General features: G+C 41.2%; 1 protein-coding gene across 2 annotated transcripts in view; it reads left to right on the forward strand.

Moving 5' to 3' along the window:
* The window catches only part of rapgef4a (Rap guanine nucleotide exchange factor 4a), a 243,012-nt gene that overhangs the window by 158,994 nt on the left and 67,755 nt on the right, over positions 1-16,263 (forward strand). For both annotated transcript variants that reach the window (XM_067987555.1, XM_067987554.1), the window contains 2 exons: positions 12,934-12,987; positions 13,593-13,699. In XM_067987555.1, the coding sequence (XP_067843656.1) occupies positions 12,934-12,987; positions 13,593-13,699 (161 nt within the window). The remainder of the gene's footprint in view (positions 1-12,933; positions 12,988-13,592; positions 13,700-16,263) is intronic.

Raw genomic sequence — 16,263 nt, forward strand, 5'->3', positions numbered from 1 at the left:
CTGCCATAGCCCCTGCCCACTTGTGGCCGGTAATTCACCACGTGATGACCTCTCTTCTATCCTACCCTCAAGTACACGTGGTACCAGTCTCTGTGCTGCTGAAGTAATTGGGGTCAGATTGAGTGACTATGCCTCCTCTTCTTGAAGTGGCAGGAGAGTGACATTTTTTCAGCACCTGAAATGATAGAGAGGGACTTGGGGTAGCTTTTAGCGTGAAGGGACAGCTGAGAAGGAAGTGGCTGGTGAAAGCAGCTGCAAATTGTAATGCAGAGTTTGTAGCGAGAGATAGAAGTAAGAAGGGAAAAAGAGGATAAGGGTGTGAGGAAGTGATGGAAGGTGTCCGATGGAAGGTGTCAGCGACACCTTCCATCAAGCGGCACTTACTCATCAATAAACTGCTCACCGATGCTCAGTTTGGGTTCCGCCAGGACCACTCTGCTGCAAACCTCATTACAGCCTTGGTCCAAACATGGACAAAAGAGCTGAATTCCAGAGGTGAGAGTGACTGCCCTTAATATCAAGGCAGCATTTGACCGAGTGTGGCATCAAGGAACCCTAGTAAAATTGAAGTCAATGGGAATCGGGGGGGAAAACTCTCCAGTGGCTGGAGTCATACCTAGCACAAAGGAAGATGGTAGAGGTTGTTGGAGGCCAGTCATCTCAGCCCTAGGACATTGCTGCAGGAGTTCCTCAGGGCAGTGTCTTAGGCCCAACCAACTTCAGCTGCTTCATCAATGACCTTCCCTCCATCATAAGGTCAGAAGTGGGGATGTTCGCTGATGATTACACAGTGATTAGTTCCATTCGCAACTCTCAGATAATGAAGCAGTCCGTGCCCACATGAAGCAAGACCTGGACAACATCCGGGCTTGAGCTGATAAATGGCCTGGTACGAATGTTACTTGCAAGTGCCAGGCAATGACCATCTCCGACAAGAGAGAGTCTAACCACCTCCCCATGACATTCAATGGCATTACCATCACCGAATTCCTCACCATCAACATCCTGGGGGTCACCATTGACCAGAAACTTAACTGGACCAGCCACATAAATACTGTGGCTACAAGAGCAGGTCAGAGGCTGCATATTCTAATGGTGGGTGACTCACCTTCTGACTCCCCAAAGCCTTTCCACCATCTACAAGGCACAAGTCAGGAGTGTGATGGAATACTCCCCACTTGCCTGGATGAGTGCAGTTCCAACAACACTCAAGAAGCTCAACACCATCCAGGACAAAGCAGCCTGCTTGTTTGGCACCCCATCCACCACCCTGAACATTCACTCCCTCCACCACAGGTGCACCGTGGCTGCAGTGTGTACCATCAACTCGGCAGCAACTTGCCAAGGCTTCTTCGACACAACCTCCCAAACCCGCGACCTCCACCACCTAGAAAGACATAAGCATCTGGAGCATGGGAACACCACCACGTGCACGTTCCCCTCCAAGTCACACACCAGCCTGACGTGGAAATATATCGCTGTTCCTTCATCGTCGCTGGGTCAAAATCCTGGAACTCCCTTCCTAACAGCACTGTGGGAGAACCTTCACATGAACTGCAGTGGTTCACAGTTCAAGAAGGGGGCTCACCACCACCTTCTCAAGGGCAATTAGAGATGGGCAGTGAATGCTGGCCTTGCCAGTGACGACCACATCCCATGAATGAATTTAAAAAAACAAAACCTTGCACAATGTCTCCTCCAGTATTGCCACTCATCACAGCCATGACTCTTCCCCCTGCCTGGAGGAAGAGTTTTCTTCCACAGGGGAGAGGATGTGCAGGTAGGCTTGGTCTCCTCTGCTGGCACCCTTCCTCTGCAAGTTGTGTGTGACCTTCTGCAAGAAAGGAGGGAGTGTGTTAGTGATATCCTTGAGGTTTTTAGAGAATGTGCATGTCATGGTCAAATAGTTCATATGCTGTGTGTAAGATGTGAAGTGTGGAGAAGTGAAGGTTGCAATAATGATGAGTGTGAGTATGAGGAGAAAGAGGTGTGGTGTGATGCAGTGATTGTAGGAAGTGAAGGGAAGCAGGGATGGGGAATATTGAGTGTAGTGAGGCTGGACGGGGAATATTGAGAGAGTAAGAGCAGTATTGTTACATTGACAACTCCGATGAGGTCATTGAACTTCTTTCGGCATTGCAGCCATGTCCTGGGAGCTAAGCTCCTGCCATTGACCTCGTCTGCAACCTCTTCCCACTGATACTGGAGGTGTTGCCTGGAGAGCTTTCTGACCCCTGGAGGGAACAGGCTATCCAACTGTCTGGACCAGGGGCTCCCAGCGTAGCATCAGAGAACCTTGGTGCCATTTCGGAACCTCTTCCAGCCATTTTCTTCAATCTGGAAAGTTTCCCTGCTATCTGCAGCCAGTGTGCACTTCCCCCCGCAAGAGTTGTTGGCTGCCGTTAGGTGGCATCAGAGGCACTCTATTTCCCGCCACCTCCAAACAAGCGTGCAGCCAATGAATAGCATGCACAGTGCTGACTGTATGCCTGAATCATTATAATGAGCAGCCAGCACCAATTTCACATGGTCCCAGGGCACCTGTTTTTGAATTTCTAGGCCTGGGTGTCCCCAGCACTGATGTAACTGACCTTGATCACAAACTTGCAACGCTTGGTATTAAGTATCGCTGTTTCCCCTTTAGGCAAAGAATGATGACCGCCTGGGGAGGGTAGGTACCACTTTTTGAAATGAATGATTTGTCCTACTGTTCTGAGGCTGTGAAATGCAGTAGAAGCTGATAATTTGTGGAGTGTAAATTCACATTAAACTCCTATGGAGAAGTACATGTTTGTGATTCACTTTTGTACCTAAATTAATCCTATAACACTAAAGATGTGGCATTAATTTTAGCTTGCAGCAGTACTAATGTGTCACTCTGTGGAAGAACTATTATTAGTGAACGACTCTATTTCCTTTAATTATGGGGATAGCATTGAACCTCCAACGCTAGAGTCAAAGAGTTGTAACTGATGTACCAGTGCTTATTGCAGATTTATTTTATTTTTGAACTGTTTGCGGTGTCAGGTAATTTAAAGACATAAAATGCAGAGGTAAATTCAGTGCTTTCACACTCCGAATTGAGCTCGAAATAAGTGTGGGTCAGGGACAAGGCTCTCACACTTCAACTCACACCTCCTTGAAATAGGATCACAGAATTTGCCTCATTTTATAAAACTGAAATACTTTGTAGGAGTAGTTATATGAATATTAATGAAAATTGCAACATATAGTTTTACAGATATTAGTAAAATGTCAAAATGCACAATACATAAAATAACAACTGGATTTAAGGTTGGAAACAGATGCTGATGCAGTTTTTTTATTTCTAGTCCACATATGCTATGTAGATAATTCATTTTAGGTGGCCTACATAAAATAACCATAACCTTGGTCACCTAGCTGTCTTTCCCTGTACAGTAATCTTTAGTGAGACTTCAAAGCACCTTTACAATGCTGTTTGTGTGTTATAACTGAAAATTGTTTGTCTGCATAATATTGTTTCCACACATGAAATGTAATGAAGTGTTTGCAAATTGCAAAACTTTTTACCAGAAAAATTCCTTTTTTTTTTAAGAAGAAAACAAAACATGGTCATACTGGTGGAGAAGTTTTGCAAGCCTTGCTATATACAGATACCATGAAAATATAAACCAAAAGAAAAGAAAGCTGACTATGAATAAGTTGTCTATCTCTATCTCTGTTAGCAAGAACAGTTAGTGCCTTGCATCTTGGATTTGTGTCCCTTTTTTTTATTTTGAATTACGTTTTGAAGAATACAAGTAGAATTCATTGAAATTAATGTTAAATAAATTAGATAAACTAATTAATCATTTAAAAAAATAGAAAAGTTGCAATTGTAGTTTAGCCTTCTCATACATATAGCATACTAATAGGATTAAGTTTGTATTATAAATATATACCATAACATTCATATTTTGTTGCATTTACTTAAGTTTCAAAGTTTAATAATCCTAATCTATCAATGGTTTGATAAACATTTTTTCATGATTTAATCATATTAAGAACTTTATGTTGATAAAACAACTATTTAGATACTTTTTAGTTACTTGCCTATTATGATTCAGGTTATGATTGTTCTTGACCTCTCTCATATTAATCTACTTCTTATTAATCACTTTGTGTTTACAGTTAACAATATAACTGAAGAGCCCATTGATATATTTTGTCATTGAGACTCTCCTTTTTTGACTCCCTTTAACCCTGTGAGCAATGAGTGGCTTTTCTACTAGAACATACTCCTTCATACATCTGTAAATTTCTAATGTTGAATATTTTAAAGGATTCCAATGTCCTATTATAATCTTTGAATTCCATTGAAAATGATCAAACTCATTCAAGATCCCCGCCCCCACCCCCTCGTGCTTCTGCCATGAGGGAGGGCAAGTGACTTGGTACCAATGATGCTTTGTAAGCAGCCACTAGAAGATGGACAAAAACAGCTAGGACATGCACATCAGACTTTTCAGATACTGCTCACCAGGGAAGAACTCAACTAAGCACATTGATCAAAGAAAGGTCAAATTCAAAGATCCTACATTGGGGTCTTAACATAGTCTGCACTGGAAATGTAAGATCTGAGTGTTGCCTACAATCGTTTTTTTTTAAAAACCTGAAGCGAGGTGAAGTTATGCAAGATGTAGTACCGCAGTGTTTGAAAGGTGGGATAAGTGTTCCTGTAAAATCTTGGATGGAATAGTTTGGCTGGTGAGGGAGAAAAGCTATATGCACCAAACAAATAAAAAAATTATGTTTTTTTTCCCCTCCAGTTCAGAGAATTATATGAAAGATAAAAGAACTTGCATTTATATAGCGCCTTTCTAGACTGCAGGACATCCCAAAACACTTTGACGCCAATTAAGTACTTTTGGAGTCTTGTCACTTTTTTATATAGGGAAAAATTCAAATCTTTGAATTTGAATATATAGCCAAAGTATACAGCAAAGAGGAAACTTTGTAAACAGCATAAAATACTGTAGTAGAAAACATAACTGTGTAATTTTTTTTTAAAGTTATTTTTAAACCACATCCACTGCTAACATTACTGTACTGGAGATAATTTGCCCTGTGGTGCTGCTCTGTATGTTTTTCTGACAGGCTGAGGAACTACTGTACACTGAAACATTAATTGACTCTACATAATTATCAGTTGCAGAAATTAAAGACAAAAAACCTTTCAGTGTTGCTAACCTGCTGATTTTATGCCTTTTATAATGCAATGACAACTCTAATTTCTTTAAATTGGTGAAAGCTTTGCTGTCACATTCTCAGTTTACTAGCATTGCCTTCACTGGTAAGCAACAGATCCATTTTCTATAATCCCTTTCTTTTATGTGCAGCGAATTCTTTCATTTAACTACTAAGTGCTAAATTGATTATTTGTGTGGATTAATGACCTTGCAAAATCAAAGGTATGTAAACAGTTTGACATACATCTACTTGACACTTATGGTGCTATCAAAAAGAATAGACAGGAAGCTGACAGTGCACTAATGGACAGAGATCTGATTAGAGAACTGGCCAATAAAGGCAGTTCCAATGTTTAACGGGCCAGAGGAATTATAGGCCAGTAAATCTGACAAGAAAAATTTGGGGTTATCATTGATCCATCTGATTTAATAAAAAACAACATAAAATGTAAGAGTGGGAAGATGCGTTGGGTGGCATCCTAAGTGGCCACCTCAGTGCATTTGTTCTGTGCATTTCTGAAATCACTGCTGCATTCCTTTTTACAGATGGTATAGTGTTGTTGGTAGACTCACTTAAATGTGATAAAATGGATTCTGTTGTCCATGATGTAAATTTTCTTTATGGAATTTTCAGATTAAATAGATTTGCTTAAAAATAATAGCGTACACAAAGTCTGGTGCCATTTATCCAGATTATAAATAGTACTGCCAAAAGAACCTATTCCTGTTGAAACTTCTAGTCACTACTTGTCACTGACTAGCTACTTTTAAGCCCAACTGCCAACTTTCCTTCCACGTTCCATGTGCCTCTGCTTTTGTTACCAGCCTCATGAGGTACCTTTTCAAACTCTCTTTGACAGTTTAAGCACTCTATACAATACCCACTGATGCTCCTGCTCTGATTGTCAGCCTTGGCTCAGTGGTAGCACTCTCATTTGTGAATCAGAAGATTGTGGGTTCAAATCCCACTCCGAGGTCTTGAGCACATAATCGAGGCTAACGCTTCAGTGCAGTACTGAAGGAGAACAGATACACTGAGGCTGTAATATAGGATGCCATTGAATAGGAGTTGTGACGGTGGACTACCTTGTTTGTATTGGAGAATTCTGTATTAGATGTAACGTGTTGCACTCTTGGGGTTGGCTTAATGGGTGCAGCGGTTCAAAATAAGCAGTATACATGAGCATCAGAGTCTTGAGGGTCAAATTTAAACCTGCCCACCCGGTGGGAACATTGCAGGCCTTGGGGTTAAAATGGCAGGGGATGGGTTGTGTCACATTTCTGACACCCACAATCTTAACTGACCTCAAAACAGGCATGGGAGGGCAGCCCACCCCAGGGTCCTACTTTACATGCAAAAGTCATGGCCTGATGTCATCGGTACACAGTGCCATTTTAACTAAAAATCTCGAGAGGCCCACACTTGGCCAAACCCGATAGCAAGACCTGCCGGGGGACAGCAGCAAGGCCAGAAGAGGCCAAAGTTAGTATTAAAATGTAACTTTTTTTGAGGGAACCTTTGTAGGTCCGGAGGAGCAGGCTAATTTCTCCACAGGGGTTTCCCTCCCTGACCCAGCATAGTCGGAGTTAAAATCGGCTGTGTGTTCCCCTCCTGATATATCCTTCATGTATTCGTACATCTTAACTAAGCAGGAAACTTTTTTTCAGTCTTTTAATTATCTACATTGTCTGAGTTCATCATTTTTTGTCGTATTGTCCAATATTAACGTGCAGGGAGTAGTGCACATGAAATAAATAATACAAATCTTGCACTGATTGACTTTCTGAAGTAGTAAAATTTCTAAATCCAATCCACTTTTACTTTAACTTTTTCTGAAAGATAATTCTCAATGATCAAAAAAGAAAGCACAAATGAATTGTTACCTGTATTTCACAATAGTGTAGGTTTTCCCTTTGCGTACTGGATTGGGGCAGAAATGGGCACTGCAGGCTTCACACTTGTCGATGTGGTTGGAGGCTGGTCAAATTCTAACTTATACACTCCCATGGCGGATTTACTTACTGCCAGAAAAGAGGATACACTGGGAGACTCTTATAGCATAGTGAGCAGCAGGAGAAGGAGGCGATGATGGAGGCAGAGGAAGAACAGGAGCCTGCTGTCCAAAGGGCCAACTTGAATTGCCCCTCAGGTGAGGAACCAAGGGATACAGGCCTGATTGGGCCTGCTTTAAAAAGGATACTTTCAAAACAACTGATTGGGTAATCCTCCTCTTGCAGAATCTGTTATGAACAATCATAAACTACCTTTCTGTTGACACTGCAACCATCAATCTGTAATGCCTAAAGGGCAGTATACAGGATTCCACTTGCCAAATTCATACAGGGATGACAGATGCATTTATTGCACTGCATTCCACCCTGGAGCATGTGGCCATTCTTGGGAGATCAACAGTGGAGCACCCCCAGACGTAAGCTTTGCCCTCCATTATACAACACTATTTCTCCTTTGGTTTCCAGATGTTTGCAGATTTGATTGAGAGAAGCTTCACAGATCTCATTGATGCCATCTAGTCCGCTGTCCTGCAGATGATTGGGCACAGTGAGCCAAGACCCAACAGCAAGGACTTGGCTGGAGCTAATTGATGGAAGTGCTGTCTCTCTCAACAGTTCCCCGCTTGAAATTTCCTATTATGTTCTTAACCAACTGTACACATGCCAGAAAGCAGACCGGCATAGTCCATTCGGTAGCTGGAACATCTGTAGACCCTGCTCAATAAGGTAGCAGGCCATCTCAGACCCAAGATTGTTCAAATGATTGGTGTAAAAACGCTGCTCCTTCACTGGTCTAAATGCACCAATCGGAAAGCAGCTTTTCTAATCCTTGACATCTGGGGAGCCTGAACCGCTCAGCGTGGAACAAAAGAAAAGAACTGTGGGCTGGGTTTGAAGAAATTTGTAGACTGCAGTCGGCTCCTGGGCCATATCCTGGACACTGCCAGTGTAAAGCATTGGAAAATCCAGGCCGATTGCTCTTTGCACAGAGAGATTCCAATTCTTTTGCAACCAAGATGAATCTATATGATAGCTGTCTCACAGACATCATCCTAAAATGAATGTGGGCAGAAATAAATGCAGGATTATAAAGACAAGTACCTGAGAGTTTGTTGGATGTTTGAGTCAAAATTATGATTTTAAAAGGAGGGAAAAAAAGGTCTTTTTGTTTATGGAATAGGTATTATAAAATAGCACTCCATGTGCAGAGCTTCATGTGATGGGGGCATATATTGGGAATTTGGGTGGGGGATGAACAGGCGGGGGGAAAATTTTATTAGGTTGCATTGACTGCTTCAGCAGTCGCTCTCAATAATGCTTGCACTACTGCCATCCAGCCCACATAATTAATTAGGTCCTTCTGAGGAAACTGGAGCAAAGTCACGTGAGCAGGTGGAAGATCTGCTCCGCTACTAACCCGCCAATATGAAGAGAATCTCAAACTCTCTGCACCCATTTGGTTTTACAACTTTACTGAAAGCACTCAGTTCTAAGTTGCTGCCTCCTTTCTGTGGCTGCAAGCTGATGGCACTCTTGCTCCACCTCCTCTTTGTTCTGGGCAGCCTTCTCCTGATGTGGCGTTGAAGGGGCTTCTCCCTCCTCTTCATTATCATCATCATCACCCTCAGCTTCAGGAAGTATTGATTCTTTCTGCATGGTGATTTTATGCAGAGTGCAGTACGTAACAGTGATTCTGGAATCTCTTGCTAGGCTGTATTTCAGGGCTCTGCCCGATTTATCCAGGCATCCAAAATGAGACTTCAAAATGCCTGTGCTCTGCTCTATAAAATTCTTGTAATCTCATGGGCCTTATTATCTTTGTTCTTCCTCTCTAAATGTGACGCTTTGCTAGAGTCATAAGTCATGACTGCAGGGAATATCATGGCTAGTATGGTGCATTGTCACATGATAAAAGCATCTTGATAGCTTCCTGGGAAGCAGGAATCAACATGTATGATAAGGTGATTGGTATCACACACTAGCTAAATGTTTATCGAATGAAAGACTTTCCTGTTAATGAAATTAATGGGGTTGCCGTATGGGGCTTTCAATGTCATATGTGTTCCATCAATTGAACCTGTGGGAACACTGCCAGTCTGTAGAATTGGACTGTTCATTCTCTTTCATTTGCAGGTTTTGTGGAGAAAATAATAAACTCTGAAGCTTGCCTGAATAGAGCATCAGTGGTCTTCTTTCTACAATGGGGTGCTGCTGCTTGACTAATGTGACAAAAGTCACCTGAGGCTGCCTGGAAGAACCCAGTGGCAAAAAAATTCAAGGCAGTGATCACATCCACTGCTACAGGCAATGCTGTTGTCCTGGTGAAAGTGGGCTATAGGTCCTCAGCCGACAGCTGGCATCATTCCCCAACAGCTTTGCGGGAAGCGCAGCCTTCTGAGGCATTGATGGCCTAAATACCTTCTACATCTGTAAACCCTGTGGAGTGGGTACTGGTGTATAGGAAACAATTGTCTTCTGTGATGTCTTACTCTAAGGGCATCCAATCTAGCCTTTTCCTTATTCTAATCCTCTAGAGAGATTCCCAGTCTGGAAATTTACTTTCTCTCAAAACCTGGAAGAGAAGTTCCAGAGCAAGAACCAACTAAAATCATTGGGTAGGTTAAGTCTCTGCAAGCTTCAGTCAGAAAATCCAATAACACATCCACCTCAGGAATACTGCTGTGCTGCTCATACTGCCACTGAATAGACACAGGCATGATGGGCTGAACGGCCTCCTCCTGTGCTGTACCTACTATGATTAAATCTTGTTGATGGAAAATTTTGGTGGCCATTTGTTGGGGCAGGATTGTGGCGATAAGCCATACTGCCACATTTTACTTCATTTAGCCCTCAAAACTACCCAAAAACAGGACGTTTTTCACAGGAAAATCCAGACCCCTGTGTTCCTGGAGAGTTCCTTTGTTTCTTTATTCTCAAAAATCTGACACGCAAATTTGAGTGTGACAACTCAAAATTATAACAGAGAAATATGACAGGCAGGAAATGCATGCTGGATATTCTGGTTTTATAATATTGTAGATAAAAAATGGATTTAAAGTCTCCAGTTTCTAAACTGACTAGAATCTACCTTTTAGTAAGAGAATTTATCATCTATTTTGGTAACAAAATAATAACATTTAAAATTTTTTTAATTACATGCATGAAAGCAAATTATCTTCCACTAACAGGCTGTAACTATCACATTATTCCTGTAGGGAATGTCAAACCAAAATAATTTGGATTTATTCACGGATGTATGAAGATTGTGTATTGCATTCAATACAGAATGTATGCTGCAAGTGTTTAATGAATAAGGACGATCGCTGTGGTGGGTTTCTTAGTTAATACAGACATCTTGTATTCTTGCTGCTGCTCCTTGAGACTTCCATATCAACTAAAAATTTTAAAGTTAAAATGCACCTCTGGCACTTCTCCCATTCCCGATTTTTTTTTTCATGTCTTTCCCTCTCCTATCAGCCCTCTAGCTACAGATTCTGCTTTGCTGCCTCTCCCGTTGCTGATTCTGCTGCTTCTGCAGCAGGAGAGGAATTTTTTGGGTAAGTGAGACAATCGCAGTATTCACACTTGCCTTCAAAAAATTTAAGTGTGAGCATATGTCATACATACTCTCGACTACACCCTTGTGTATAAAGCAAAGCAAAGGCGATGGGAGGGGGTGTGCAAAGTTTATCTTGATTTCTTTCATAAAGAAAGTACTTTGTAATTTTTGGTGTTTACTCTTGGATGCTTCCCCTGTTTCAGTAACCTGAGGCTGACACAGTTGTAACATGAAATTACCGCTTTTCAGCTTTGCAAGCACAGTCCCCACTGAAATTTGTCCTTATTGAGGAATCTCTTTGATTGTGTCCCTAACTACAGTATTTTCTTAGTTGTCATTTCAAAACAATTGTCATTTCTTTCACTGCATCTTTTATAGGCACTCACAAAATGGATAAAACCCATTCTTGCAGACACCAATTCACATTTTGGGACCAATCATGTGGTTGATGGTGGTAGTGCAGATGCACATTGAGCACCAGTGACCTATGGATTACCATAACGCAGGCCTGTTGTGCGGCCGCAATGCTTAGCATGCGGCTGTGAAGTGGTTGTGTTGCTGAGGGCCTGTGCACTTGGAATGTACTGGGCTTATTAAGGCCCTGAACACGAACTCGGGACCCAATAATGTTGACAGAATGCTTGAACTGTGCACCTGTCACACTGCACCAACTAACAATTTTAAGGTAACTACTTCAGTGGAGTATAAAATCTGGCAGTTGTAAATAGGGCGTTCACTCCAAACCTGCCCTGTTCACGCTGGGTGGGTTAGATTAAAATCAGGGCTTCGGGTTAAAGAGGTAGAGTCAAGAGTCAACCTTCAATGCCTTGCTACTTAAGATGTAGTCAAGTGACTGTTGAGATGGGTCATATTGAATTATCCATTCATTGTGTCTATTGTGATTTTAAAGTTTGTTTCCTCATGGATAGGTAGGAAATACAACAGACCATCTGAGAAAACGGTTTGTGACATTCAATCCTAAATGTTTTGTTTTTGGGAGAGAGAAAATTCTGCATTGTGCAAAATGTGATTTATTAATTCAGCTGCTATCCAGTTTTCACCCTGGCATTGTGACTGACAAAAATCCAGGGATAATGGAAGCAAAACGCATGAACACACAGAATGTTGTACTATTAAAAACTTTAAAAATGGTTAAAATAGTTTGCTTGAAGGGCTTTTTTCTTTTTGAAGTATGTATCTTTCAACTCTTCCTGATGCGTAATATTTTATCAGTATTGGTAATTTTGTTAATAACATTTAAAATTTTAAAGCCAATATATAAACATTAAAATCCAATAGTCTAGATAAACAATTTCAGTAGGTTGATATTATGGTTGGACTTTTGTTCAGAACAAGATTCCAAATCACAGTATGGACATCATTTCAATTAATTACATTTTTGTGAGTTCATGTTTCAATAGCTCCCATGTGAAGGTGTACTCCAAGTGTAATCCATGCTGCTTCATGCCATTTTGGCTCATGCCCATTCTGTACCACGTGTTCAGCTAAAGCTTATTTACTTCTTTCACTTCTGGGTACATTGCCCTCATGTTCTTTTGCCCACTTTTAGATAGGCAGTTACTGATCAGAATCCTTTTATAGTGTTGAGCGGGTGGTACTAATGTACAGTTATGGAAGAGACAAGTCATCCAAAAGCTCGACTGCTGAGTCAGAATACTACACCCACATATAAATTAGAGCCTCGTTGAGAATCGTTTTGTTTGAATAAATCCTAATTGTATCAATTTGATTTTAGAAAAGGGATGCTAATCCTGAGATTCCTTTATAAAGTTGTACTGTAATGTTCCTTGATGCCTGATGTTAAACTGTGAAGACAAATCTAGCTTGTTTATAATATCCCCAAGCTTTTAATGGACTTTGCTAACAAGCGGACTTTATCTGCTATAGGTCTGCATACGACCAGCTGTCTTCTCCCCCCACCACCCCCCCCCCCCCCACCATCCCCAAAAACGAAAGTAGCTCCTATTTCATAACAATATTACAAAACAAAAAAGTGCTGTTTCTAGACATATTGCATTCCATCATTACTTTTTCTGCATTACCATTTTAGTTTTGTTAATTTTTCGGTTGTTTTCATTCACAATTGTAATATTTTCATTTCGTTTTAGTTTTCCCATGTTTATTTTTCAGACACCAGTCATTGAAAATCGAGTCCCTCTACATCCTGTTAAAACCATTACCCAGGTAATGGGAATTTACAACTGAAGTAAATGTTCTTAACTGCTTTGTGATGAAGATTGTATAAATTTATGTAAACTTATAAATTTTTCATATAATCCTTTTAAAAATGTCTGAACATAACATACTCTAAAGTAAAGTAGAATCCCAACAAAATATACTAGACTGGAAGTCACTAGGAGCTGTTGAATGCTTAACACGTGCTAAAGTCCTCAGGAACAAACTGTAGAGCAGTCCTACTGTAGCCAAAATTACTATCTTTAAAAGGTGCAAATATAAAATGAGTTTTAAATTTTATTTTCAGATAATTTAATTTCAGATAATTTGTTTATCTGAAAATAATCCTGGCTTGAAATGTTTCAGAAACAGCATATTTAACATCTGCTTTAAGATGACCCCTTAAGATGCAGTTAAAAAACTGTCAATTCTTATGGCTTACAAAGCAAAGTACTTAAAGACACAGAGCATAAGTTTCTTGCTTTTAGTCACATCACAGTCACATATGGATTTTGTTCTAAAAATGTTTTTATCTACAAGCTTTTAAGTGTAGAATATTCAAATATTTTAAGAGTGAACTGGTTCCTTGAGACTTATATTTTGTTCCATACTAGATTCCATCTGAAAAAATCCTTAGAGCTGGAAAAATGTTACGAAATGCAATATTGTCTCAAGCACCTCACATGATAAGAGATCGGAAATATCACCTGAAGACCTATAAGTGAGTACGGTGTAACAGTATTATAATGCTTAGTCATTTTATTATTTTAAAAATCTTTTTCATTCATTTCAGAAGCCTTTCTGCTTAAAGTTGGAAATGAGTAATGCCAATGGAAACAATTGATTTACATTCCATGTCAGTGTATTTATTTATTTTAAATGTGTGTTAGAGTAGGGGTGCACTGGAGCAACAACAGTTGGAAATGAGAAGAATAGGAGGATGCAAGTTCTCATTTCTTCTCCTCGCCCTCCCATCCCACACTCTGCTGTGTTCCTGTCAGTCACATTGCTGCAAGGAACCATCTGACCTCTGCTTGGTGCTCTCTAGCGGGTGAGGGAATCTGATAGAAACCTTGTATGTGACTGCTGTGGCATTGCTGAAGTTTGGAAGTGGCCTCCTGCCTGCTTGCTGTCTTGGCTATGAGAGACGGATGGGCAGCAAAATTGGTTGGAAGGAGGGGAGAATGGAGGAATTCCATGCATTAAAGAAAAACAAGTTGCGCATTATTCTTTGAGAGCTCAGTTTTCTGAGATTATATTTTTGATGCAATGTTAGTTGATCTGTGGCATTGCTTGTGAATAAAAATAAAATTGTGTTTCTCTTCCTATAACTCTCCCACTCTCTAATTCTGTGTCTTTCTGTTTGTCTTCCAGTCTTCCTACCCTCATTCCTTCCTTTTCTTTCTCTCTATCAATGGTTTACTCACACATTAATTAATTATTTCTGTATCTGTCTGCTTTCATTCTTTGCATAAGTTCATCCTGTTTGTCTCCTTTCTGTGCTCTATCTTTCATACTGTGTCTGTATGCATCTCACACATGTTCCATTGTTGATTTACAGAATTTGCATGTTTTATTAAAGACAGGATGAGAGCCAAAGTGTATCTGGACATTGTAGGGGAGAAGCCGTCCGGGAGGTGCTGTAACATGTACAGGTGTAAGAAATACTGGGGTTTAAGGCTTGGGCTGGGAGGGAGCAGGGGCTTAATGGGGGCCACTGTCTGTGCTAGATGTTAACAGTGGATCCAAAGTTGTAATCTTGGATCCCAGAGTGTATGATGTTCCTGTTGATATCACAGTGGATCTGGTATTGAGGTGCTGATCAGAACTGGCAAGTCTACAAACTGCTGTAATGTACGCAGCTGAGCGAAGAAGTTGGGGAATGGGCCCGGATTGGGAAGGCTGCAGTATCTGAGGGCACGGCAGGGCAGAGAGGCAGCAGGGTGGAGTGGGGAAGGTAGTACTACAGGGCGTGAGTCTGAAGTTGAAATAGGAAGGGAGTGCATTAGAGCTTGAGACTCAAGGCAGAAGGGATGAAGTATAAAAGGTCCCTAGGCATGTAGCTGAATTGTGGAAAGAGCTGAGCAGGGCTCGATGGCCAAAGGTTTGACAGAAGGCTAGATGGTAAGCTTTTGTGATGCTGTTGTGTTTGGGAATTGGAGGAGTAATGCTGGAATCTGAATTGGGAGCACAGTAGAATGCAATTATAAACTAACATCAATTTTTCTTGGCAAATTAGTTGATCTGCTAGTGAGGGGATCTGTCCACCATCTAAAATTCAGCTCCCAATCCGCAGCAGCATTCTGCTGTGCATCCAACTTGGGGAGTGGAATTTGGTGTGAGTGACAGCAGAGAGAGGGTATAGAATGGTGGGAACAGATCTAGAGCTTCAAAGAGTGGTAGGGAGCAGGACTGCTCCTAAAACTAGTGGGAGGGTGGGATGGAGCCGAATACTGCAGAGGAAGCCTCAGTGAGAGGGAGGGAGTGGAGATGGGGCATTTTTGTCAGACTTCTGCACAAAGGAAAAAAATAGAATTTGCATTTATTTAGCACCTTTTTCAAGTCCTCAATGTCCCAAAGTGCTTTACAGCCAATTAATTACTTTTGAAGTATAGGCACTGTTGTTATGTAGGCACATGTGGCAGTCAATTTGCACAAGGCAGGGTTTCACAAACAGCAGTGAGATAAATGACAAGTTGATCTGTTTTGATGGTGTTGGTTGAGGGATGCATTCCAGGACACTGGCAAAACTCCACTGGTCATCTTCGAATAGTTTTATGGGATCTTTTATATCCACATGATCAGGTAGACAAGGTCTCTGTTTAATGTCTCATCTGAAAGACAGCACCTCTGGCACTGCAGCACTCCCCCAGTGCTCATGTTCTGGTTATAGGCTTGAACCCATAGCCTTCTGACTCTGAGGTGAAAGACCTACCACTGAGCCAAGCTGACCGTTAAGAGTGAGCAAAGAAAAGCTGAAGCACGCAGGCAGGCCAAGTAAGAGACAGAGCATGAAGCATAACTGGAGCACTCTGAGTAGGCCTGAGAAGGAGCAATGTGAGGCCTGGAGTTGGTCTGGGAAGGATCTGAGAATGGGTAGAGTGGATCAAATATCCGGAGGGGGAGGGGAGAAGGAACTAGCATGGTGGCTAAAAACAGGATGATTTTTTTTCTCCAGTGATCTGATTGGCCTGTTAGTATGGAGACACAGTTTAATAGATGCACAACAAAGGAAAAACATTAACTATATAGATTTTTTTAAAACCATGTAATGTATTCTAAAAA

This window comes from Heptranchias perlo, chromosome 7, assembly GCF_035084215.1.
Source record: "Heptranchias perlo isolate sHepPer1 chromosome 7, sHepPer1.hap1, whole genome shotgun sequence".
NCBI lineage: Eukaryota > Metazoa > Chordata > Chondrichthyes > Hexanchiformes > Hexanchidae > Heptranchias > Heptranchias perlo.